At 42.3% G+C, this 27,776-nt stretch overlaps 2 protein-coding genes across 5 annotated transcripts in view; one reads left to right on the top strand and one right to left on the bottom strand.

The window, feature by feature from the left end:
- Window positions 1–518: 518 nt before the first annotated feature.
- adm2a (adrenomedullin 2a) lies at window positions 519–12,533 on the bottom strand. Its single transcript, XM_061068596.1, has 3 exons — window positions 12,449–12,533; window positions 11,796–12,090; window positions 519–4,477 (listed from the first exon to the last, which is right to left on the bottom strand). The coding sequence occupies exons 2-3, from the start codon at window positions 11,894–11,896 to the stop codon at window positions 4,066–4,068; spliced, it is 513 nt and encodes a 170-aa protein (XP_060924579.1). The 5' UTR covers window positions 11,897–12,090; window positions 12,449–12,533; the 3' UTR covers window positions 519–4,065.
- An 11,556-nt stretch (window positions 12,534–24,089) lies between these two features.
- Window positions 24,090–27,776, top strand: part of sbf1 (SET binding factor 1) — a 52,861-nt gene continuing 49,174 nt past the window's right edge. For all 4 annotated transcript variants that reach the window (XM_061068476.1, XM_061068483.1, XM_061068490.1 and 1 more), the window contains exon 1: window positions 24,090–24,272. In XM_061068476.1, the coding sequence (XP_060924459.1) occupies window positions 24,218–24,272 (55 nt within the window). In that variant the 5' untranslated portion in view covers window positions 24,090–24,217. The remainder of the gene's footprint in view (window positions 24,273–27,776) is intronic.

The raw sequence follows: 27,776 nt of genomic DNA on the forward strand, positions 1-27,776 counted from the left end.
ATTTCTATATAAACCAGTATGTCAGCTAGTAAGTGGTTGAAGCTGTCCATGAAATTGTAGTTAACCCTAAAGTAGGGTGGCTGTGACCAAGGGGTAGAGCAGCCGTCCTCCAACCAGAAGGTCCGTGGCTGGAATCCCAGCCCCTGCCAAAGTGTTGCCCTTTCACGTCTCCTTTACCTTATGCTAAATGAGGCAATGACTTGTCCGCTGTTAACCAAATCGCCTGTCACTAATTAACTCTGGCCGACCATACGACCTTTACTGCTAACGTGGCGTCTGTGACATCACAGCCTGATCGTAGGTTTCTGGATGTTTGATTCACCTTGTGCCATGTTCCCCATTCGATTTGTTAGTCCTGTCATGTAATGATTCACTTCTTTGACTATTGTGTCACAGCAGTATGGCCAAGGACATAGTAACTGGAAGAGGGTGTAAAAACGATATAAATGTATTTATATATATATATATATATATATGTGTGTAATGCTGAATAAGAAAAAATGCTATGTATTAGCAAATTTGAGTTTTTAAGCCTTTTATGGTTATATATCTTTATTTCCTTAACAAGTGCATGCACACACACATACTCTTAAATCACAGTCTATACTCCATCACACTACAGTATAGGTCTTTATTTTACAGAGTGAAGACATCGTCAAACAGTAACATTTTAACTACAGTTAAGACTTCCTCTCCTACCATAAGGTCATGTTTAAGGAGCAGTGGAAAATAAGAGACAAATAGTCTTTGGTGACATACAGATATTAACTTAAAAAGATAACTTAAATACATAACTTTAAATAATTGGCTGAATATATATATATATATACACACACATATATAAATATATAGGTATATATATGTATACATATATAGATACAAACAAACATTCACAGGTTCACATGACAGTCACCCTTCACAGTCACCGTGATGACACATTAAGTGCACTGACATATTCAAACACATCTCAAATGCAACATTTACAATAGGAACCAACTTTCACAGTGAAATTCAAGCTGTGGGAAACTATCTGTGAACACATTGATGCATTAAAGTGCTTTCCTGTGACTCAAAAGCAGATCATGTGACTTTCAAAAGGCAACAAAAAGGAAAAAGTAGATCCACTGAGGTCTTCCTATATTGTACAACTCTAACAGAAACATGTGTTACATGCTGACACTGCCGTCATTTCTACTGTACGTCTTTGCAATACTGAGCTATGAAATCTGTACACATTTCTATGGGGAGGTATTAGCGGTCGTGCACAGTTTGCTCATACAACTAGACATGACGCAATGCCAGATGTCATAAAAACATACTGCGGGGAGGGAAAAAAAGAGTCTGGTGGCACAATGGTCCAGGGCACAGATCAAACACAGGAGATAAGTGTCCTGATAGGATGCATACCTCAGCTCAAACACATACAGACATGTGAAACAATACAGTTCAAAAAGAAGAGAGATCCACCAGGGGTTTTTCAGCGTTTGAAAAGCCTTTTAATGATTTGTCACGAGATAATGATTAGCTCCATTACAGCTAAGAGGATGGCATGTTTCACCTCAGCAAGCCTATGAACAGATTAGATTTAGGAACCAATGATGATTACCCTGTGACCTCCAGGCTTCAATGATTACAGATATAAGAGGGAAAGAGAGGCAGGACAGGGCTGAGAGACTTAATATAAAGAAGCTTTTGATTAAGGGAAATAGGGAAAATATCAAAGAAAACAAAAATCAGAAGAAACACAGATTAAGATGTAAAAGACACATTAATATATGACGTCAAGTATTGCCAGGTATTTGGTGAGTTTTAACTAATGGTCTCAAGAATACAGAAATGTTATGTTCTAACAAAAGCTCAAAAGTTTCTATGATCAAACAACTAGATAAGTGTGCACGTATATCCACTGCTTTTCTACTGAAATATGAAATATTCAACAGCTCTCTCTAAGTTAAGACTTGACTATAATAAAGTAAACTCATGGAACAGATGCTTGTAATAATGTAAGTAATATGTAATATAAGGGTTTTTATAGCTTTGGTTGCATTTTTGGGGGGAACTTTGACTTTTTTTTCAAATTTGAGCATGCACTTTGAGGAGAGCTTGACCTTGTTTAGTCTCAGTCCATCATCTGTCCACCGTTCTAAAGATGGACATAATTAAAGAACAAGAAAATGTCAGGGCGTGCATTTGTGATGGTGCTACGCTATTTTGTGTACTTATTTGAAATCGGGCTCACGTGCACCTAGCATTTTGGTCATTGTGGTCTCTCATTAGAAACCTGCATTGTAACAGTAGGACTTTAAGGGTGCCTGGTGCTGCCAACAAAATTTTGTAAATTGGTGCAAAGTGCTGTCAGGTTTTGCCAAGAGGAAACATAAGGAACAATTGACCTTTTGTCATATGTTCCGGGGGAAAAAAATCACTTTCGTCTGCCATATACCATATTGGTGGACTTGTCTGTTTTAGAACCTCATTTTAGGATTTTAGGTTTTTCTAATTCCTAGTAAATGATGCCCCAAAATATCTCATGGGCTAACATCATCCATTTGAACACTCGAGCATAGAAGGAAAAATGTACTAACTTGTAAGAACACTATGGGATGTACTTGAAAGTATTGCTCTATTCCCTCAGTCCACTGTGCTTAATTGGTCCCTTGTTGTAAAAAGTCAGCTCAGTGTATGTTTATGAAAAGTAAGTGGATTCTTTTATGTTTTGGCACATAGCCATTTCAAGGGCTTCTTCAACCTCATTAAAATACATTGTCTATACAAAGTTAGTCTGAATTTTACTTGACCTACACTAAGAACTCACATTACTTTAAAAAAAACAAATTGAAACGACCCTTTAAGGCTGCATGTGCAAATATGTGTGGAGGCCAAATGCTTTACTCTTTATATTTATGTGTAAGTGTTGAGTGTGCAGACCACTGGAGACTTAGGGCCCCCCCCTCCCCTGCTGTGTCGGTATATATGACTGAAGTGATTAAGCCAAGTATATTAAACTCCTGTCAACCCAAAGGCCTGACTTGGAGGGGGAACTTGTGAATCACGTGAAGGGGCTAATATTTCAGACTTGGCCTCTGACAGAGAAAATGCCAGCAGTGGTATAACTGAGTGCTGATCCATGGCTCCAGGCTTCACTACTGCGTCAGCTAACCAGCCACTATAATGCAACAAAGAAACTGATCCTTTGGGCGCTGACATTCCTCCCAAAGCAGTGGCTTCTGAACCTTCTTCTTTATCGTTGTCAACATGGATTTTATGCGGTTGAGACCTGACTCAGAGCGCTCCAAACTTGGGTATAACTGAAGTGCTGTGGCTGGTTTCAAATGTAAACCCTGGTTGTGAAACACACAGTCTTGCTGAGCGATGAATTCCCAGTTCAGCTGAAAGCTTTCCGACTGTTCCAGGGATGTCAGTGTTCCTATTCAATTACATGTGCAGTGTTGAAATGAGTGAAATAAGTTTCTAAAATTGACCAAAAAAGGAGGTAAAAGAGTTCAATGGGTCAAATTACCAGGTCTTTGGGAATACATTGGTTTGGACAGGGCTCCAGCTCAGAGTGCAGGTTGAAATCCACATTAGGGGCTTAAGTGTTTGATCAATGGGCCAAGGGATAACCACCACTGGGGAGGTCAGTTGGCAGACAGGGCCGAGCCACTGGATGGTGTTGAAGACAAGCCTTCATTCTTACATTAACAGGATTAAGACACCAAACGGAGGCCTCTTGGTTTCTTTTGAGCATTCAGGCGGGAGGATCGAAAGAACTTCAGTGTCTTTCAAATGTTCCCAGGATGGCGGGAGACCTCAAATTAGGGGGTTCGGATAAGGATTCAGACAGCTATGATCTTGAATTTGAATCTTCAAATCCATTAGTCAGCACAAAAAGTAGCGAGGCACGACATTCAGTCATTTGGCAGTATAATTCTCATTTTATGAGATGGATAAACACAAGTTAAGGACTACATCAAACGTTAATGCAAAAGACTACCAGTAATACATTAAGAGATAAATAAATGGAGATATAGATAGACTTGCTGTGGGTGTTTGGAGGTGTCTAACTCATCCATAACTATGAGGGCTTCTGGGATTAATGGGGGACGAGTCTTCTCTGCCACTCTGACCAATGAGCTGATAGAGCCGGTGGCTAAGGTTCTGCACTTGGCAGGTTCCCAGGACGCAGCCCACTCTCATCAGCTTGGCATTCTGAGGGTAGTGGTGACCCCCTCGCAAACCCGAGTGGGCGTGGCGGCGAACTCTCAGTGCCCTCGTCTTGAACTGCAAAGCTTGGGAAAGCCATGCCAGGTTTGGCGAGCCTATTCTCGCTCCTGAAGCCGGTGGGTGCCTGAGGAAACCAGGCAGCCATTTTGGGGATTGGCTGGGGGCTGAAGAAGGCATGGCGGTGTTTGGCTGGTTTCCTGACGCCAAGGCTTTATCCTCCCTCGGGCCGATGAGTTTGCTGAGGAGGTCTGACCTGAGGAGAAAATAAAAATCAGGTGAAAATCACAACAACTTGTCTGGGTGGGTGATTCTCATTCATTAACTGGAATGTAAACCACATGTCTGAAATGTGATTTGAGCTATTTTGCCTGCAACCATTTTCACAGACAATGTTAATATTTTGATGTTTAGCAAGTACTGTTTACCATGTTCAACATCGTACAATTCATCCAGCGAGTTCTCCGACTTAACAACCGTTTTGGTTGCTTCATGCGTCATGGAAATGTTCCTGCACGTATTGTTGATATAATGTTGCAAGGTGGGAATTGTGCAGAAATCCGATTAGCTGCACAAAGCAGCTTTGATAAACAAAACATTTTTGCCGCTTGTCTGAAGACAGACTGGCTCCCTGCGCAGTCGCCCAGTCACGTGGACCCCATGCTCATGTCTTAATGCCCAACATAAAGGTAAATGGTTTTTCACATAATGCCCAACGCGACATCATTCTATCAACTCCAGCACCTCCGTGCATTTTAATGCTCAGCTGAGTTTCAGCAAACAGTTTGGGGATCTTATGTATCTTATGATCCTATTTTCTCACTAACTCCTAGAAGTAAAGAGGGGTTTATGTATCCAGGTTTTCAAAATACTCAGAGAAATCCTGCACATATGATTACCTGTAAATAAGTAAAGTGAATCAATATGTCTTTGAAAGCCTATATAACTGATCTCAGAACAGCGGAAATCGAGGGGAGTCAAGCACACTTGTCTGTGGCTGGCTGGCTAGTCACTTCTCTCAGAATTATCCACAATGCCCATGCACAAACACCCAAAACCTGCTGGTTCCCCTCTGACTTTTGTCTTGTCAATGGACATGCCTACAAAAATGACAGATATTCTAGATACAACAGCTCACAGTCAATTCATAGACAACAGCAAATAGGTAAAATAATCTTTCAATTGTCAGGTTTCAGTGCTTCGAGTACCAATAACAAAATTCAGTTTACCTCAATTTAATCGGGGTGTAAAAGACTGACACAAAAAAAACTCTCACTTGAGTTACATAAGCAAGTGTTTTCTAGGTTGAGTAAACAGACTCATTGTGAAAAATGGGTTTTCTAAGAACACACATCGTACTTAATGACCTGTTAAAGATGGACATTTTCTGCAGGCCAGTGGACCAGCGGGTACCGGTCGTTCAGCAAACACAGCAGCCACTGACTCACCATCTGCTCATTGTTTGACAAAGACAGTCCCGTCTCACAACGTGACCCGGCAGCTCCTCACTGAACTGTCTCTGCAGTGTTTGTACAGCACATTGTGACTCTAGTCTCTGAGTGCTCACCCATCACCACTGCTGAGGAGGGTCCACAGAGCAATGAATAGAAAAGCAGTGTTGCACCTGGCAGCCAGTGGATTCAGAATGTCAAAAAGTTAACAATATCTTCTTGTTTTGCAAAGAGGTTTTAAAACAGCACCAGGGAAAAAATATCTGCCATGTTTGCCTTTCGGAGTCAAAGGGGGGGAAAAGAATCTCAGGTTTGGCACTTTTTTCCACATGTTCTTCGAGGCAAAGGCCACAGTTGATCTAATTATAAAAACTGTGTTTTATTTTTGAATTGCTGACTGGTGTTATTTCACTTTGAACGCTAAATCCTGACTCACGCTGAGGGGTTGAGATGTGAGACGTCGCAGCAGACAGCTCCTCTGTGAAATGAGAAGCTTTTGGTTTATTCAGCCACTTCAGCTGCAGGCTTGCTGCTGGCAGGTTTGGTAGCCTGCAGAGGACCTGCCGTCCAACAGTGGCAGTGGCTGAATGAACGGCTGTGTGACGCCAGGCCACAGACAGAGGCGAGCACTATTTCCAGGACAGTCTCAGTGTTCTGTGGTGCCACATCACCAAGTCACACCCACCTTGTCTGCAGAATTCTTTACTTGGGCGAGAAGGCACCAAACTGCACTATTTGTGCTCTGTATGAATGTAACACTACTGTCATGTATATCCTAGCCTCAGAATTTTCATTTGGTCCATATGTATATTTATAGTGGCTGCACAGCTTTTTCCCGGCTTTAAACTACTTAAAAACTGGGTGACACCAATGCTTTGATCTTTCTAGATCAGGTATTCAAGCCAATACCTGACCAGTAGGGTCTCAGTTTTCCTCTTGGAGATCATCAGCTCAGTCGAACAGCTGAACCTGATGCTCAGTCTCCGAAATAACTTTTCGACAATAACATACAGTAACACAAGCCCTCCAGCCTTCGCACAGGATTGGACTTTGCTGGTCTGCATGTTAATCAGCTTTAATTAAATCCAGAAACCAAAAGGCTAGTAAGGACGTCTGGCTGGCAGACAAGAACCTTGTGACTCTGATACAATTACAATGGAGACCACTTCCTGGAAAAGTCAATTAGCAGTCTAATCCCACAACTCAACAGTAACAGAGATCGCTATGATTGGCAGACAATCAAAGATTTCAAAGTTACTTTGTCTTTAGTTGTTCCTTCAGCCTGTTGATTGTTTTTTCTTCTGAATTGGCAGCCGGTTGGTTTACTTTTAAGGGTTGGAATGAAGTCTCCCCAGTTTGATGGCACGCTTTAACTACCATAGCCACCTTCTTACCCAGAGGGTAAGACCTCTCAAACCACCCTCAATAAAAAAACCTGCAGAGGGTAGACTGTACCCTCCATTCTGTCGATACACAACATGATTATCAGAGAGTTGGAAGCTTACCGAGGTCGGCCTTAATCAGCAGTAAATATGGTACATTCATTTGTAATCTTCCACCATGTAACAGTGGGGAGATTGTTGTTAGTGAAAAATAGCACGAAAATACAGGATTGGTGATTTATTTTCCATGAAACACCGGAACTAGCTGTTTAAGAGCAGCTCCGCTTTCACAACCTCCTCAGCGGGATGTGATTTACTCTATGCAAGCAACTGTGGACATTGAACATAAAACAGCCAGTATATTACATGGACACCCAGGGTGCCAAGTTAAAAACTATCATTGCGATGCAGAGTAGACACAGCAGGTTTCTTCTGCTCTCAGTTCCCTTCATCCATTTAATCTTCACTATACAGCGAGCTGCTCCTCTTATACAAACATATATATACATGCACGTTCATGCCTCCACAATGGTGTGGCTTTCTGTGCGCAGTGGAAACCAGCTCTGGTTGTGGAGGGTGGAATTTAGGTCTTAGCCATTAATCCACAGTGGAATTCTCTGCCTCTTTGGTCGCAGCTTTCAGCCTCTTCAGCTTCAGCCTGGGTTTTGGTCAAATTGACCCTGACAGAACCATACGACTGTTACATAATGTGAATAGCCAGAGCCAAATATAAGATATATGGGAAGAGCAGAGGCATCCGGCTTTCAATCATTCTGCCAGCATGTATACATGATAATGACAAACTAACATACTTGTTGTTCCTTGATAAGTTGTAAATATGTCAGCAGAGAGATGGCAAATCAAGAGGACGGACCCAAAGCCAACTGCGTGTGCAGAGTGGCTCGGAGAAACCATCTTGTGACACATGACTTCAGTCAATCTCAGGTAAATATTATGCTGAGAGAGTCGGCGTTGGACGTCTGAACCCCATGCTGTTCAAATCCACACATACAAGAGTGAGTTAATGATTTAACAAATCGTTTGAAGAAAAACAGGACTTTATTTGCCCTTGAAGAGTTAGAACATATTTTTGCCCATGACGCAAACCCACAGATTGATGTGTCATCATCATTATCATCACCATCCAGACGGAGAAAGATTGATCGCAAATCAGCTTAAAATCTCCTACATCTCAAAAGCAACAAGCCTTTTCCCATTTATGGAATCTGTATTCTAAAGCCTCTTTGCAGCTAAAGCCATATTTAACTTGTTGTTGACTACAGACCCTGGCTTTCTTCCCTTGCATAAAAAAACCCCTCCATCAACATGTTATGTAAATCGACACTGAAAGGTATGTGCTGCATGTGAAACATGGAACCATGAAATTTCTCCATGTTTGGAAAACGCCCATTGGCCATTGTTACAGTGTCTTGGTGTTTGTCGAGTCCTTAACGGGACATATGGGGACAGCGTGGACACAAACACAGAACAGGGGGGAAGGAATGACAGACATCACCAGCCCAGACACACTCAGCCTCCAAGGGGAGTGGAAATGTTTCGTGCTGTCAGTCCGTGATGGTAACAGAACAGTATGTTCTCCATGGCGTGAGAAGAGAGGGAGGATTTATTGTCCTTATTAAAGCCCAACGCTACATTTATGTGAGATGTGCTAAGTGGTAAATGTGGAGGCTTGGGAAGCAGAGGGATTTATCAGGGGAGGAAAATCATCCCCCATTGGTTGTCAGACTGAAATATAGTTGTAAAGACTGTGGTCAGCTTAGCTGCTTAAGGTCTTCATAAAAGAGACACTGCCCAATGGCAGACCTTCAATTTGAGTATTTGCATGCCCAAATGTCAGTTGGAAGACTCAGCTTCAGGCATAATGTGTTTTCTCTTATGATTAATTTGCCAAATTAAAGGTGGTCTGACCTATAAGAAAGGTGTCCAGTTGGTTTCAGAAAACGGATGGGGGCCCCAATGAGCACAATTTTGTTCACAGTGGGAAGCCAGTGAGGGATCATGATCTTGTTGCTGTTTAAGTGACTTCTACTGGGTGGTCATGGTATCTCCGGGGGGGTTGGTCCAGGTTTTATCCTTCCAGGTACCCCAGTTGATAGTGACAAGTACAGCAGGGAATGGGGCAATGGGGGGGAAATGATTATCTATAAATGAAATTATCCTACACTCATAATGATAACAAGGTAAACATGATCAGATTGTTGTTACAAAAAGGAGTGACCAACATATAAAATACAAAGGACCACAACAATATGAATGATGGTTTGGAAGCCAAAGTTTGGAGTCGGACATTACTGAATGTTACTGGTGAGACTCAGGGCAGTCGGGAAGCTAATTAGGAGTTAACCATAACCCCTAACTTATAAAGAACACACCTAAATCAAACCCTCTTTGACTGAGAGCAGAAATGCAGTGATGACGCAGATGCCACCGTCATACAGAGGTGAGAATGAAGGGTGATTATGGTGCTGGGCAGGTGTAGCGAATGAGGCCAGACCAACACAAACAGAGCGGGGAAACAGGCACCTCGATTCCCAGGGTAACGATTAGGTTTCAGCAGCAGGTGTTCGCTGCTGTTCTGAACACGTGAGTTTGGTCACACACACTTCCGAGAGGCGGTTGCAAATGCATGCAAGGAAATCTACACTCTGAGATATTCCACTATTATTAAATATTATCAGAATTAAATGTTTCTTGCTTTTCTTCCAGCCTGCTACACTCCTAGGGATTTAAAATGTACTAATTTCCCTTTATTATTGTGGTATCAAGCTTATTTAAATTTTAAAAAAGCACCAACAAGTGATGGCAAATTGCCAATGGCCCAGAGTACCACCTTGGTTGCTTTGACTTTAAAAGGTCACGACATCCACTGGACAAATTTCTAAATGGGACCAGTTTCCCTATTACCACTTTGAAAATTTCAGATAAATTTGAGTTGTCCTCTCGCATTCTTGGTCACAGTTGCTGGTTGGATTGCAGCTAGGATCCATTGCTGCATGAAACCCCCCCTTTTTAAATGAATGCAAAAATGCCCCAAAATTATGTATGAATGATTCAGCTATAAGTGCTAATGTGAGACAACATTTGTTTAAAATGAACTTATAGGAGTCAGGTTAGACCTTCATAGGCCCCATGCTTGCCTCTGACCACGGCCATCATGTCACATCACTGAGCCTGCCTCTGGTTTACATCAGTGCTGGTGCTGAGCCAGTGGCTGTGGGTCCAACATCCTCCAGAAGAGGGCATCCACACACCGACTCTTCCACATTCCCCACTGCTTCTCACCACTGCAGATTCACACGTGTATTGCATCGCTGGCAGGCCTCCCTCCCTCACACACCAAAGCCGGCAGACTGTACTGTACGTGGGTTGGTCTGTGAGGAATAACACTGGCTCTAGTGCTGTTGCCCCATGTCTTATTCAGGGCTATTCAAAGCGCCGTCACTTAAAGGGGTGGAAAAGTACAGGTGACACTCAGTCACGGGATCCTTTATGATAGTCCACTCTGGTATTTCTGGCTGGGCTGGAGACAAACTGGTTTTCCAAGCACGGACGTAACAGTTTTCCCATATAGAATTACAAGGAGATTATACCAAACAAAACCTTTATAAACAGTTACTCATGTGACAGCGGACTGAGAGGTGGAAGAAGAAGAGGAAAGGACAGTATTGTATTTAGCCAGCGATGTGATTTGGCGTATTGGTTGGCACAGTCAAATCTTGGCCCCATTCACTGCTGTGCTTTAAAATGCAGAGTTTTAAGTACATTTTTACAATTGAACTCTTCTCTCAAGCCATAATCACATAAAAACCTCCACAGAAAATAAAACTAAGTCACATTCAGGGCCCTGTAAATATGCTACTGATAACAAATACTGATAGGATAGCTTATTTAAAAAAAAAAGAATAAAATTGCCATTTGTCTGGGTGGGTCTTTAAAACTTTTCAACAGTTATAACTGAATATCAATGACGAACACCGTTACTCATTCCACAGCTGACATGCTTTTGAAAACAGGGATCATTTCCAGGAGAGAAAAAGTATTTTTTAATCTTTTTTGTATTCGGCAGGGCCTTTAACATTGCAACCTATAGTTCTGTCTATGTGCCAGACAACAACACAGCACTTTCACTTTTTGGTACAGTATCGCTGATGTGACTTCTTACACGTGCGCTTATGGCTTTGATTCCGCTCAAAGATCAAAGGTCAACTAAAATTGTAACGGTATTGTGTAAGAAGAAGAAGAAGAGGAAGAAGACACAGTAGATGGCGGTAATCCATCTTGATGTTTGTTGCCAACCGCCAATAAACTGTACAAAGATGAAGAAGAAGTCATGATCTCTCACTGGCTTCCCACTTTGAACATTTTCTGAGGGGCTCCTCTTGAGGCTGTAGCAGCCACATGCAAGCTTCAATTAACATGTTCACTGTGAAGCATTGTAGTGGGGGGCACACTTACACACTATACTGTTGGCTGCTGCTTTTCATTACATGTGTTATATCTCACAACGACATTACCCCAAAAAACAAGTAAATCAAAGTAACAACAAGAGAAATAGCAACGCAGTAATATTTGGATAAAGTTTACTGAGAGTAGCCCACAGTCCGGCCAATCAGAGGACAGCAGCGGGCCATGATCTTTCGCCTAATAAAGTAGTGTCCTGGTTGGGAATGGTCGCGGTGGGTGCGTGCGTGCGTGTGTGTGTGTGTGCGTGGGTTTTTACCTGGAGCCGCTGTCGGGACGCTCCTCCACCGGTGCAGCCTGCAGCTGCCGGAGGGAAACCAGGCTGATGCAATACACAGTGAGCGGGAGAAGGCACCGCATCTTGGGCCAACTTTAACCGTACACCCGCTGTGCAGGGGACGGGGCCAAGTTTAAATCCGGGGGTGGTGTGGAGTGGGGACGACGATAAGAATACAAAATAAACAATAATAATAATAAGGAAAACAAATATATAGAAATGTTCTCCAAAAAACCCCCTGATTTCTGGGTTCAAGTATCCAAGAGGAGAAGGAAACCTTTGAGGGGGAAAGAAAGGAGATTATAAGTAATCAATGATTAATTAACCTACTATACTTAATAATCAATAATAACAGAAAATGGATTATCTGAATGATTTTTCTAACTTTTCATTCATTTAAAAATATCACTACATGTGCAGCTTTTTACAACACACACACACACACACACACACAAAACAGACACATATCATCTATTATCAAACACTAACTATACACTTCTACTTCATAACACTCATTAAACTCATGCACCAGATGAAAACTTGACATCCCTCTAAAAATATATATTATGCAAATTAGTTCGTAAAAGTTCGCATTTCAATGAATAAAACATGATGTCATTATTCAAACCTCTTACCTTTGAGTCGTTCTCAGGTCGGGCTCTGTCCGTGAGTTTGTTTGTTTTCTCTCTTTCCCCGGGAAAACAAACGTGTCGGTCAAGATCAAGTTCTCCACTGAGAAGCTAAGTGACATCGTGGGTTTAAATAGGGAGTGGGCGGAGTTCACTGCTGCCTCATGTGCCGGTGCATGCAACTTTCAGAAGGAAAGGTGCAGTAGCCCTGCACGCACACACACAAGCACACGTTGTGTTTGAGGCAATATGTATATAAATATTATATATATCAGATTTCTGTGAATCAATATCATCTTTGATTTGAAATGATATGGTTTTAATCAGCTTCTTGTGTTGTGTTGCTTGGTTTGTGTGTACTTTTAATAAAGCACTTTGAAACGGCTATTAGGAAATATGCTATATTAACATTACTATCATTATTATTACTGTTACTATCATAATAACTACTATTCATAGGGTAGCATGTTGTTGCCTTGGAAGCTTAAAATCCCCCCAAAATCAGATTAAGTTAGGTCAAGCTTGCTATAAAACTGAATATTGAGCACCACAAACCCTTTAAAGCCCTAATCCTATAACAGTAATATTGTAGTGTCACCATTACTTAATAAGCAACATGACAGACTGTAACTGTCACTGTAAACTTAGTATTGAATAGTGCAGCATCTGAGGTCCTTGTAGTAATAACGTTAAGTCTGGTTTAGTATAGTTTGGTTTAGTTTAGTTTATGCCACAAAAATACAAAATATATAAATGAAATGAAAAGACACATGTGGGGTTTGGTACAAACCAATAATGACTTATATGAAACCTACACCAAAATACAACTAAAAAGATAATACTTAACAAACAAAAACTTATCATGCAATATACTAACATATTTCTGTTGTCTAATTTGTGAAGGGGCTCTATTTATGTATAAAATACAAAATTCAATGCGTGACTCTAGTCTAGTTTCAATCATACGCATATCACCAACGGCTTACAGGGAACCTCTAACTGTCAATTCAGTAATCATGAATTGACAGTTTCTTGATAAAGTCAAGAATACTTGGGAAAACAGAATTTTCATGAATTTCTCGAGCATTCTCTCTTCCGGAGCCAAACCCTCTTCATATCTCTTATCATCGCTGTCAGTCGGTGTGTTTAACATAGATAGAAAGTGACAGGGGAACCACAGACTCCTCAGAACTTTGCTGTCGAGTTACGTCTACTCTCTCATCGTGAGGCATCACGGATACGTTTCCTGTGCCCCCAGTTCCTCAGAAGCTCCTGGTGCTGGGGAGCTCATCGTGGCTAGTCAGGTCGCTGTAAAACAAAAAGTTGCAGAACTTGTCCTAAAAGGTGTTTCCTTTGCTTGATTGCCAAGCTTACGCAATCACTTTCAGATGTGTTGTAAATCTGTTATAACAGGCGAAGGGCAGATGTCACAAGTTTAAACAAGTATCTTACAACGCTGTGTAATGACTCAGAAGAATAAGCTGATTCCCTCCTATTAGTAAGAGTTTTTGTACTGAGTCCAAGTTTCCTTCCCCCCTTTCTTATTTAACCGACGGATGCAGGGGTACACCAGTAACACCTGCACCTGGTGTCAACTCTGATGCAGTTAAGCAACATTCATTTCCCTGAAAGCAGGCCAGATGGGTTGTCGAGTGGAAGAGTCCTTCCTGGTATTTGAAAGAGAAACAACAACAACAGAGCTAAACACAGTCTCCACATGAGAAATGTTAGGGATGTAATGTTTTTTATTTGTGTCTTTGCAGATGTAAAAATTCATCTCAGTCTGGTGACGTCTTCATCTAAATAAACATCAGTAGACAGAAAACTGCACATGTACGATATGTAAAGACATGATTTTGTTATTAAGATAGAAAAACAAAGTCGAAAGTGGCTTCTCGAGTCACAAAGCTAAGTTCCCAATTTTCTGAGAAATAGATGCATTTAGTCCTTAAGATATTTCTAGAAAGACTCTTCAAACATCTGGATACAAAAAATGTTGTTCTTAAAAAGCTGTTGAACTTTGCTCTTATAAACACAAGCAAAATATGCTTGTGATTTTTTTTATAGAAATATACAGTATTTAGAAAGTAAGACAAAAAAAACTAGTATCATTAATAAGTATAAGCTTTGCTCATGTTAGTGTCTAGCTACTATCATTGATTGTGAAAATACAGTGACCTTTTTATTAGTTGTATTGATATACGTTCTTCTTCCAAAAGGATACTTTTTCTATTTTCCATACAACTGAAAAATGGATAAAAGTAGTTTCTAGTTTAGTCATATCCAACTATATTGATTTTTCAGGAGGATGTATTGCTTAATTCTGTGATTCAAATGTCAAGATAATAGAAGAGATATAATCTAAGACTCAATCAAACTGAGAATTCGATACATGTGGCTTTAAGATATTTGAAAGAACTTCTGTTTGAAGAAGCTATTGTTCTTGTCAACCACCAAAGTCTTAATTGTTGTGTTATATTGAAAAATTACTATTATTATATAATATTGAAATCAGGAAAAGGCCCTTGGATGTAACCTATAAGCAGTAAGTATCATATTATCAGACAAAAAGTAAATGAGAAGAAATCCATCAAAGCAAAAGCCCGAAGCCCAGTTTCTTCACTACTGGTTGCGTGTCAAGCCAAAGAGGTAGATAAAAAAAAAAAAGTTTCAAATCAATGATAAGTAACAGTGAGAACATGCTAGAAGTAATTTGTACATCACAATTTGGGCTGCACAGTTACTGCCAACTCAGGACTTTAGCCCTAATGTGCTCTGTGATCCCGGCCTTTTGTTTAATGTGAAGCGCTGCGTGAGCGATATTCACTCAGACAGATTTGTTACCGACAGTTGCCAACTTCTCACCCTCACTGATATCGTCTTACAGCTCAGCTCCACTCGGGCCCTTCTTTGATCCTTCTATCAGCTTCAAATGTTATCATTCCATCAGAGTTAATGCTCCATCGTGACCTTGGAGAAAAACACCAATGCAGGTCTCCATGCGATAAAAAGATCCTCTAGTCTTTGGCTTAATAGAGAGAGAACCAATTCTCAGCTTTTATTTCTGTGTTCTTATAAATTAAACCTTCACAGCAGGATGTGGTTCTGACCTTTGACTTTCTCCATAGGTTTAGCATCGATTCAGTCATTTTGTATATTTTCATATTTATTCCTGACCCTAACCCACAATCTGTGATGGTACCTGTTGATTTGGCAGCGATGGCACAATGCAAACAGCTGATAAGAACTCATTTATCACTTAGACTGGGCCGTGGAAACAGGTCACCTTCTCACAGATTCTGACCCATTTATGTAAGAGTTCTCTTTGGCCTGTGACAGCATCCGGTGACTCTGGCTCCGAAACACAGGCTTCCCGACTGGTTTGATCTCTCAGTCGTGGACTGGCTTTACTTTTGTTGCAGCCGGCAATTAGCGAACACGAGTCCGTCCTCTGTGGCGCCGCGCAGGACGTCCTTAAAAATAACCACCGTCTGTCAGGCTTTGAAAGTCGTCCGCAAGGGAAAAGTTGGGACGTAGTCAACAGATCAAAGAGCAGAGGGACCTTTGCTTGATTGTGTGGTGTTCTCTGTCATGTTTTGAATGGGTGAAACTGGGCCACTGCCTTCTTTAAAGGTTGTGTAAATACAAATAACCAGTGTTGTCTTGGTGGGCGTGACAATAGGCAGACACTGACCTTAAGTAAACTGTCTCATGCATTTACGCTCACTTTAATCAAACATTCTGTCACATTTTGGTGTGGATGTAGCTCATCAAGTTCCCTCTCCTGAGTGATGAGCTGCCGGACTGGTGTGAACTTGTTATCAGCCATAGCAAGCCAGTTGCAAGAAGAAGACATTGTTCTTAATTTGTATTATTGTCAACACATCCCTGCTCGAGTAGTAGGTGGTTGGCAGAATTCAAAAAGAAGGGAAAGTAATAGAAACAAAACAGGAGTGAAAGTTGGTTTTACTTTCACATTCCACCACTCGAGGCAACTCTTGAGAAAAGAAAGAAGAAAGAAGATTGAAGCAGCACCTGTAACGTTTTTCTGATGAAACAGGTGTTAGTAGCAAAAACCCCTTCAACCAAAACAACTTAACCCCATGTCTACCTAACAGCCACTTAATAAATCAACAGTTTGCCTAAATGTAAGATCAAGTTAAAACCTTTTTTGTTTTTGTTTTTTACAATTTTAGGTGAACTAACCCTTTACCTTTGTAGTAAACACGTTGGTGAGTGATCACATCTGTGTTGGGGCATTGCTGTGAAAAGACCCATAAACAGCAGGTGATGCTGGTGGCTCTGACCCGAGCTGTCCTGGGATACAAAACAAATTAATCATATGATCTGAAGTGGCTGAGTTGGGGGATTTACTATACAAACACGCTACACGTGCAGGTTCGAAGCAGAACTTCTGTCTCCTCCGGGAGAAGGTCTGGTTCCTCCTGTTTGTGAGAAAATAGTCGCTCATAAACTGAAATATCAAAAAAACTGCTTGTGAGCATGTTTTGAACTTTCTAGCAGAACCTAATCTGGCTGAACTTGTAATATTTTCTACAATGGTTCATCCACTGTATCCTGCCCTTCTTAGTTTTCAACCAATATCATTCACTGTTTGTGTCATTGTTATTCCAAAACAGCCCACACCTTAGGAAACACCCATCTGCTTGCTCCTGCCTCCTTGTGCAAATAACAGCCAGAGATAACTGACGTACAATAGTGACTGTGATGTTTCTGTTAAAAGAGGTAGTGTGTTTTGATTTATGGGTATTTTTGAAGCAAACTAAAACCAACCTTTTTCCATCACTTTGTCAGTTTTAGTCCATCACCAGCCACAGTATGGTAGTCTAATGATTGCTGCCCCCTAGTGAACCTCATGACACATCAGCAGAATACACTACACACCAGCCGCTGCTTCGAGTGAATCTATCTTGATGCATCCCGTCAGTTTCAGTTAACCTCCCACGTGAAAATATATTTTACCAGTGTGTGTAAAACAAAAAAAGATCTTGGCCACTCTCTTCAATTTTAGAATAATTGTTGCTCAGCCATCCCCATGAATCCCTGTCACTTTGGAGACATTTTCTCACTGCAGTTTGTTGTTGTCTCCATCGGAGCGCTCTCAGTCAAGTTTGTTTGGAATGGCTGCTTACCAGTGCTGCACTGTGTGGGAGGAGGATGCTAACAGGACAGTGTCCTGCCAGTTCTGTGAAGAAGAGAGGGATTGGATTTCAGTGTGGGAAAGATGATGGGGAAGGACCGAGGTGGCTGATAACAGCAGGGCTCCAAGAAATCAAATCACATAATGAGGAAAAAAGACCAACAGGAATGAAAATATACACAGCTAAACAAAGTCAGGTCCATGAAGAAATGGTTTTCCCAGTTTGCTAAGGAAGAACTTGCCTGGCCTGCACATGGCTGTGACCTCAGTCCCACCCAACACCCTTTAGATGAACTGGAACATCGTCTGCTCGTCAGGATTTACTACAGCTGAATGTAGAAGCGGCAGCCAGGTTCCTGCTTTAATTGGATTTAATTTAATTAAATTTCCCTACCTACAGGAATTAATGTGTTGACATATCGTCAACACATTAATTCCTGTAGGTAGGGAAATTATTTGACGACCACCCGGTGTCATTGCAGGTGTCCAAACACTTTTGGCTATCTATTGGGATTCAGTGCTTTGCTTAAGGACAGTTCAGCAGAGTGGACGCATGTCAACACAGGGTTAAGACAAATAACACCAACTCAAGAATACAGATACCAGTGATTAACATATCATGTGTTCATCAGAGTGTGTATGTTAACATGGTTCATGCCCTGTGTTGCACCCAAGCATTATATCAGAAAAGGTGTCAGTTTGCACACCACCCCCACATCCCTCCTGTTTGTGCTCTGCATAGTGATTCCCGTGTAGGTCACATAGATCAATCGATACTTCTTTATTGTGGTTACAACATCTCACTGAGATGTTTCTAGATCAAATATTCTCATAAACCTGCTCGGTTTGCATGATTACATATCTGATGTAAACATGATTATACGTATATAACATATTCATGCAGTTTGATGGATGTTGAATCATACCCGCGTGGATTTGTCTGGAAAACCCTTTCCATTTATTTATTTACTTTTTACTCCAGTGGAGTTTGCGTGCTCTCCCCGTGTGTGTTTTTTCAGAGCTTCCTCCCACAGTCAAAAGAAATGCAGATTGGGGCTCAGGCTAATTGAAGACTCTAAATTGACCATAGGTAGGTGAATGGTTGAATGTCCCTGTATCTCGATCCTGCAATATGCTGGCTACCTGTCCAAGGTGTGCCCCGCCTCTCGCCCAAAATCCACCGGGATTGGCACCAGCCCTCTGCAACCCCTGAGAGGATATGTGGTATAGATAATGGATGGATGGGTTTTCATCTTACTGTAAAATAAACATTTTCTCAGTTGACACTTCAAGGTTTTGACGCTAAAGCCTGCATTTGTCGGCAGGTGGCATGATGTCCTGTTTGATGCCACTTCTTGTGGTTGTCACTACTATGTGATCCTTTTCTACATGTGCAGATGCTCTCCATGTTAGTCTTCTGGTTACACCAGTAAAGCAAATTAAATACATTTTAATGAGCCATACTAATTACCACTTGGGGCCACTATTCAGCAAATATTGCATACCCTCGCTTTACTGTAGATGCTTGTCCTGGTGTGTATGCCGGGGTGGACTATGCAGGGAGGTTGCAAAGATTAGTCATGATTGAGCTACACTATGGGGCGTGTCGTTTTTGGAGCTTCACCAACACAATAGCCTCAACTGCTTCAGTTTTGATCACCTCTCTTTAATCTGTCTGTCCTGAAAGTGAATCACTTCAGAGCTGGAGTACCCTGGACAAGTTTATTTTTTTCCGGCTTAAACTTGCATTGCAATAGACATGTTATGATTTCACGCCACAGGACACATAACAAATACTTTTGTTATCTGTGATCATCTTTCGCGATTGTTACCGGTAAAAACACAAGAGCTACAAGTCCAGATTTACAACTGTTTACTGTTCACACAGTCTTTAGCTACACTGTGTTTACTTGTGTGAAAACAGATGGGTTCCAATTACAGCAGAGGAGACAGTGTATTTGTCTATGATTTATCAGTCAGACTCATCACAAAAACACAGTTCAGCTACCTGCAGAAGAGAAACTCAGTGTAGTAACAATGTAAAGTGAAACATCTCTGAAGACATCTGCTTGTCTCAACTCAGGGGAATTTAAACTTATTGCTCCAATGAATGTTTAATGAAGCGTTTTCATGTGCCATGCTTCACCTGAGCTGAGGGGAAATGATCTGCTGCAATAGGCCAATGAAGAGCAATGATGTGCATGAGGCCTTCAAACCACTTCCTGTCTGTTGGTTAGTGTACAGGAAGTCACATGGTTGTTGCATCCTGCATTGACTGGCTTTGAGCTCTGATTAGACTAAACGAGTGAATTACAGAGAATCAGAGACAGGTGCATATCCTGCTCACTTCTGCTTCTTTGTTCATATCCAATGTGACAAAAATGAAAGATACATATGATGATGACGTAACATTAAAATAGCTAAACTGCAACATATTCCTAATATACTACCTATAAAAGTGAGTGTGGCTCTAAGGTCATCTTACAGACTTACCTCAAATCAAGTCAAGAGTCAAGTTTTTGTTTAAAGTACAATTAAAAAAACAAGTTATGGACACTCAAAATCATTTGAAAACTAAAGTTTAATCTTAAATATGTCTTTGCTGGTGAATACCTGGTGGACTGTTCCAAAGCTTGGAACATCTTCAGTGAATGCTTGAAGATTTATTACACTATTATATGAATAATCCAGCAAAATCATTCCTCTGGATTCTAGTGAGTTCAGAAGTTTTAATATATGAATATTGTCATTAACATTATTATTAGCCTGCATTGGTTTTCACTTTGCCTTTGTCCATCATCTGTGAATTGGAAAAATATAATTTACACAGTTATTTATATCTTTATATTTTACTTTGTATCATGCAGGGAGTCTAATACTCATATGTTTAAGTAATTCAAAATGTAAAAGAAAACATTTTACAACTCAACCTCAATCTAAATATATTACCTTTTTACCCAAACTTAAAGTTAGTTACACTCAATAGAGTGCATAGGCCCAACAGTCTCTTTTTATTTAATCCAAAATTCACACACTCATAGATATCAGGGGCTTAAATATGTCAATTTATTGGGTTCCTCCTTAGTGAAGCCTTAGTTTTTGCGCAGTCCTGCTTAGAGACAAACAGACACTACAGTGAAAATATGACCTCCTTGGCAGAGTTAGAATATTCAAAGTGTGTGTCCTGGTCATAGCTCAGCTGTTGCATTGTGGAGCATCTCTCCGGCCAAGCTTTGGCTCCGTCTGGCATTTGGTCTAAAGTTGTTTGGTGAGTTCATTGAAAGTCAACACAGGAGCTGAGGGTGTCAGATGAGTCAACAGACATGAGTCATGTGCAACTCTTCCTGAAGCTGTCCTCAGTTTCCACCACCAGCCTCTGCTTGCATCACAGTTTTATGGTTTGGTCTTATTTAAAACAGGACTGGGTGGTGAGTTGACCTCAGCGGACAGTCCAACATTCATGCCTTATGAGGACTCTTGTTATCTTATATATTATAGTGATGGGCTACCTGAAACCCTAGTTTCAGACGTTGTGCCTAACCTGTGTTGCTTCTGCTTTATATTAGCTGCTTTGCAGATATGAGAGTGGTGTTTATCTTTGTAACCCATTCTGAGTAAGAGAGTAAGCGTACTTCTCTTTCCCACGATACTGGCCTCTGTTTAAGCTAGCTGCACAAGATATGCTCTCTGAATGGTGTTGCATATCCTTCAGCATCTTAAAATAAATATGTAATAATTGCATTGTCTCATTTCTAAAAGAGGAACAGAAAAAACACACTAGACACAATGAATTACACATTTTCACTTCATTTTTTTGTTAAAGGGAAAGTCTTTGATGTCTGAGCACATGGACAGTTGAAGCATGTCTAGGAGAGACAGTTTTCTTACGGTGAGTATTCTTGTCCTGTGTGGAGCGTCTGCAGGAGACTGAGCTCCCCTTGTCTTTGTCTCACCTTCTTTCCAATCTGCTACGTATATCTGGCAAGCGTAGCTCAAGGTCAGGATGCAGTTAACATCAGCTGTGAGAACCAAAACCACCGGTGACCTCAGTACGACTTCCCCTGGAACGAGCGCTCAGGAACCGGCTTGAGAGTCGTGTTATCTCCTGTTAACAAAGCTGTGGTTGTCAGAACAGCCGCTGTTTACCAGAGAGCGGCCAGCGCTGTCCTGCAGCCACCCACCCTGGGTCTCAGAAAACTGTGGGAGAAAAGTGGGAGACAAGTTGTTTCTGAGTGTTGGCAAAACAAAGCCCTTGAAGAAAAATGTGACATCTCATGCTCGGGATTGCTTTCAACGGGGGAACGATAAGCACTTTGGGTCAAAGGTCACAGCACAGGAAGTGTCGGACTTCTCTCAAGGCTGTTACAGTGCTGACAGCCAAGGGCAGGCCGCATGGCTGTCGGCCCTCTGGCCTCTCTCACCTCCCTCTGACACGTTATCTGTACATTCAAATTGACACCGCAACAGCAAGACAACGTTTCTGCAGCTGAGGCCTAATCAAAGTAGTCCCACAGACAAAAGTTCAACATTCTTTATATTTATATTTATATTTTCCTCCCTGATACTGTTTGCTTTCAAGTAAAGGCTGCAGAAAATATGCGAGAAAAAAGAAATTAATGTTTTGGGAAACAGCTTGGTTGCAGATATGAGGATTAAAGCAATTAGAATAAAAGGGTTTGGTGAAATTGGTCTCGTTGACATTTTGTTCTTCTTGGTCTGGCAAGTAGGTGTAACTGTAACGGTACTACACAACCCAAGACTGACTCTGTTGACATGTGCATGTGCAGTGTTGTTTTAACACTGACTTGAAAAAAAGCAACATGTCCTTTAACATTAGCCCGTACACTTCATTGTTTTGGAAGCACAAACTTCAGATTGAGACAATGGAGCTTGTGCTTCATAGATGGTGGTCAGACTTATTATTGCCCATCTGATGGTTTGGCCCTTTGCACTGGACGATCCCAGATATGCAGCCCCTGCCTGGATGTGCCAAATAACGCATGAGGTTTAAACTGCACCTCAGCAAACTGCCAACTTCGGTAGTACCTGTAGGGGAGGAAGCTTTATAACACTGCTTTGTTAACAGGCCATGATCATAGGGGTTGCAAGGGTAATACGATATTTCTGCAATATGGCAATAGGACTTTTCTCTTATTTTGGCTTATTCAGTGTGATATATGTTGTAGTTTACCTTTAAGCATCTAAAACAATATTAAAAAAAAGCAATATGATCGAGGAGATCAGTCTTTGTTCGAACTCTGTGTATGCAACTTGTGACATGGGAAGGTAATTCTACATGTCACCAATTTAAAAAGGGCCATAAAGTAGTTAAGTATTATCCATGAACCTGTCCATAATCTTCTCAATTTCCTTAAGCCAAGGAGGACACTGTTTCAAATTCCTTCATTTGGCTATTCAGAATCATACATCCTGGGTTGACTAGGACGTCTAAGGTGAATATCATATATCCACAACATCCACAGATCGACTTCCTACCAGGGTATTCTTGCTGTCCATCACACACCTCTCTCTCTCTCTCTTTGACCTTGTTCCTGGACTGTATCTCCACAGCCACTGTCAATTACAAGCAAAAATGCTAGAACATGTCCAGTTTAGGATCGTGTAAAACAAGAAACTCTCACAATGGAAAAGCTGGAATCACTGAATGTTTGGCATATCTCTTTAAAAATGGAAATTAATTGTCAAGTAATTAATTTCTGTCACTTGACTAATGGTTTCAGCTCAAATATGTCAAATGTCCATTTTCATTTATCAGGTGAGTGGCTAGCTATGCAGTAGCTCAAAAATGTTACCACGATAAAAAATGTCACATCAGCCAATCCAACAATATCGCTATAAGGGTCAAATCATTAGTTCTTTTTTTAGATTTTTGCTCCTGAGTCAATACTGAAGAAGCCTGACAATTAACTGTGGTTTTATAACATTTCATAAATCTGAGGTAGAGCAAAACTAAGTATGTGTTATATGTCCTCAACAATATGTCCAATGTCTATTAAAATGTTGTTACATTGCTGTTGAAGAATAATTATATTGCAACAAGGATTGTTATCTTTTTATTGCCTAAACCCAGGTGAGATTTTGGACTTGTGCAGAAACAGTTAACTGTGCATTAATATTAAACATGTTTTGATAATCTGCAGCAGGCCCGTGTTCTCTGGTGATAATCTGGGGCAGAACAACTTCAAGTCATTCTGGGGCCCATGAATGAAAATCCCCATTTTAAAAAGAAGCATTTCCACTGGATGTTTATGGACTCCCTTCAGTTTAGGCCTGCTGGAATCACCACCGCCTTTCACCCCCTAATCACTGTTTTTTTATCCGGTTTCTGGTCAGACCTCTGGTCCCCGGGGCTACTCGGGCTCCTCGCATGGGACATTCCTGCCGAGCGGCCCCTCCCTAAAGTCCCTCAGTGCGCAGACTCCGACTCTGCGCTGTCAGGGCAAGGCAGTCTGACAGTATGGCGGCGGGGTGCAGCTGGAAGGATGCTACTGTCGCCTGTGATGCGTCGGTCGCCGGCAGGACGTGAATGGACTTTTGACGGCAGAGAGAGCAGAGGATCCAGCGCGAAAGGCCTGTCGCCGTGAGCTCCCAAGATGGCCAGGCTCGCCGACTACTTCTTAGTGGTCGGCTACGACCTCGACAAGCGAGGTGGGTGCTCTTGAGTTAGCCTGCCCTGCTAGCTCGTTAGCCTTAGCCGTGTGGAGCGGTGGAGGCGGGGCCGGTGGCCGCTCACCGCCCGCAGCTGACCCGCCGCCGGGACTCACTGTGGGCCGGGGACGCGCAGGGCCTCGCGGGATTAGTGCACTTTAATGCCCGCCTGTCAGCTGGTGTCCCGCATTTTCCGACGGGGGTGGGGGGGCGTGCTGAATGCTAAGGCTAACCGCAGCCCTCAGTGAGCAGACTCGTTTTAGCTTTAGCAAAACAAACAGTTTTGTGTTGACAGCAAAGTGGCTAGGAGCTAACGGGAGCCGGGCTCAGGGGGGAGGAGGGGGAGAGGAGGAGAGGGAGGGGAGGTGGGGTCTCCTGCTCGCGCCACTGTGACCTTAGCACGGATTTATTCACCCGTTTCAGTTGTGTCTCATTCACGAGTGTTACCGGTGTCTGCATGTGAAGCCACTGCTAGCTAGCGAGCTGTCTGCCTGGCGGCTGCAGGCTCCGGAGCTCTATCCCGGGGACAAGTCAGCACGATGCAGCCCTGCTCGGCTTCCTGCTCGGACGCGGGTTAAAGCCTTTCAGAAACTGCAAATCTTTGCTTCTCGGCGCAGTCGCGGATTGTTTTCTTTGTACGTGTTCTGTGTGGATTAACCCAGATGGCTTTGCCCCTCCCTGAACCCCCTTGGACCCGAGCTGCGTTCCCTTGTTGGGACGGGGCTGGGACCGTTATCTGAGCCCCCCCCTCCTCCTCCTCCCTTCAGCCTGAGCCTTGGCCTAGATCTTTGCAGTATAATGGCCCGTTTAATCATGAAATATTCACCCTGCCTATCCGAGGGGCTCATGCTGCTTGTAACGTGCTGCAGCCTTTTATCTAGAGTGGGGTTTTGCATATGACTTATTCAGAAGTGGCAAATTGTAACATGACAAGCTCTCTGTGCAGAAGAGTGGCCAGAGACCTGGCTTTTACCCTGATGATGCTGGTGCAGCCCACATCACTTTTCTGATTGCATGGAAGCACTTATTGCCTCTTGTATTTTTCTTCAGAAGGGGCTGCATACAGGATGTTATAACGTGGACACTGCAAACGCTGCAGAAACACTCCTTCCTGTTCTACCGTGGCTGAACGCAACGCAGAGAAGCACAGGCCTGTTAAAAGCATCTGGGAACCAGACAATAAAGCCACAATGGCTTTAATGGATCAAGGCTCCCATGCCTTGTAAAGCTAAACATTTAAGGGCGATGATGATTGCTAGCGTTGCCCGTCTACTGCTGCTGCCACACTGTTTGCAGCCACTTTATTCTGCACTTCTAGGTGGAGGCATTTTGTTGTGTTAAACGTCTCCAGTCACTGCTATGAGACAGCTCCCATCATTTCTGTCATTACCGTCATCATTTTATGCACTGACAATATTAACTTCATTACCAACACAAGCTCCTCCTCCTTGGTCAGATCAACATGATTCTGCTCAGTCTTTGCATTAGATGCTGTTTTTTGCTCCTGTAGTTTTGTGTGGTTCCTCACGCATCATTGCAAAGCTCCAAAATGAAATAGATAGCGATTGTAGTATTGCTTATGCAGACATGTTTCACCAATTATTAACCACTGTCTGCTACAGTATCAGTAGTGGATGTGAGGGGGGTGGGGCTGAATTTACAGTCTGACCCTGGTGATTTCCAAACTCTTGTTTCACACTTTCTTGGTCGTATTTTCACTTTTCCAGCTGCGGTTCTGCTGGCAAGGGGAAATGAGAAAACACTCTGCCACAATACTTGGCCGCGAATCAAGATCCTCAATCACAAGAATACCAGGAATTCTGCAGCACAGTGGAGTTTCCTCTTGTGTCTAAATATCTCAAGCATCCTGTCTACGTGTGTGTGTTTGTGTTCATGTGTGTGACGGTTGTTGCTACTCAGTCAGTGGAATGCTTTGCCAGCATGGGCACTGACAGGTTTTCAGAGCTAATGACATCCCTGCACATCTGCCTCTCAGAGTGGCGTCACCGAAAGACACCTCGTGGGTGTGGACAACACCTGCTTTTTTATGATTTTTAGATGGAGTTTTATCTCAGTTTTGTTTTTAAACAGCCACTGATGGAATCTAAAAGACACGTACCCGAGGGCAGAGCCTTGAATCTTCCATTCACCCTCTCCCATTGTCTGCTAAGGTTTCAGGTTGCTAACATTGTGCTTAACCTAGATGCTAAGTTGTACTATTAGTGGATCTTACTCGGAGCCAAAATGGCTGCTGGTGGGATGCAAAGAGTCCATAGTTGCTGGGGTGTGGTCCTTCTAGCCAGGGTCTCTTGAGAAACACAGCATGACCCCATGTTTTGACAGGAGTGCCTTCACTGCACCGCAGGTCAGGCAGCCAATTAGATACACAGTGTGAGGCTTAAACAGGAAATACTAGAGGAGGGGTCCTTAAAGAGACTTTTTGGACTGTTTAGTGCAAGAATCCAGTTTGCTCCCATGTGCGTGTGTGAAAACCCGGAAAGGGGCTTGTTTGGCTTTGTGTGTCTGTGCTAGGCGGGCTCATTCAAGACAGTGAAGAGACACACACAGACGCTTGCATACAGGCCCCATTGTAGCTCCATCTGTGAGCCTTTGGCGCTGCAGTTTGAGGGTGTTGGTCATCGCGGTGGCTGACTCTAAACAGAATGCAGGGCGGTTGTTTTCAGGCTGGAGTGACAGTTCTGGCATACGCAGCCTCCACCGAAGCCCGGCCTCCCCTACACACACAAAACACACACATACACCCCGACAGCTTGCAGTCAAGCAGGGACCATTCACAACATTAGAAGCCGGTGAGGAGACAAAGAAGTGCTCACAGGGCAGACAGAGCACGCCCGGAGGCTTTTGTGTTTACAAAACTCAGGTTGTCTGGTGCTGTTATAAAGTGTTGTCATGGTCGGAAAGTTGTTACATTGCGATTTGCTTATAATGTGTAAGCCTTAAGGGTGAAACGTAGAAATAAAGTTTGAAAGCAGTGGGACAGTGTAGTGATTGTGTTCTCAGTCGGGTTGTCAATTCAAAATGTCCCTTCTGGCACCGGTTTTATTGCCTGCGTCAGTTCGTGTGACAATATTCAACAGCATTTATCATTGGAAAGCTCTGACACCTCCAAAAATTACATTACTGTGAAGTAATCCATGTTTTGTCGAGGCTGGTTGGGGTTTTTCTGTTCAAATTTCTGTTTCACGTTCACGCTCTTCCATATGTGTTTGTTTGATTGTGTTGCCTTTTGCAAATTTCCTGCTTGAGTGTTTGCTGTGTTCAGTAACAAAGCTTTGTCCAAGTGATGAAAAATGTTGCTGTAAAGAGTGTTTTGCAGCACAATAAAATAAAGGAGAATACCAGGAAATTTGATGCAGTGTATATATATGTTGTCATTTACACAGTCCTATTCTGTACTGTTTAAGATGGGGATATTTGTTATCGTGGCCATGAGTAATTCATGTGGTGGTCACAGGTGCATTTCCTGCTGAGAGTGTGAATGCA

The sequence above is a fragment of the Limanda limanda genome, chromosome 1 (genome assembly GCF_963576545.1).
Source record: "Limanda limanda chromosome 1, fLimLim1.1, whole genome shotgun sequence".
In the NCBI taxonomy this organism is placed as follows: domain Eukaryota; kingdom Metazoa; phylum Chordata; class Actinopteri; order Pleuronectiformes; family Pleuronectidae; genus Limanda; species Limanda limanda.

Excerpts from the sequence above, each read along its gene's own strand:
- adm2a (XM_061068596.1), bottom strand. The coding sequence starts at position 11,896 with ATGCGGTGCCTTCTCCCGCTCACTGTGTATTGCATCAGCCTGGTTTCC. Across the intron at positions 4,478-11,795 it reads CGTCCCGACAGCGGCTCCAG|GTCAGACCTCCTCAGCAAAC; the intron begins GTAAAAACCCAC and ends TTTTCTCCTCAG.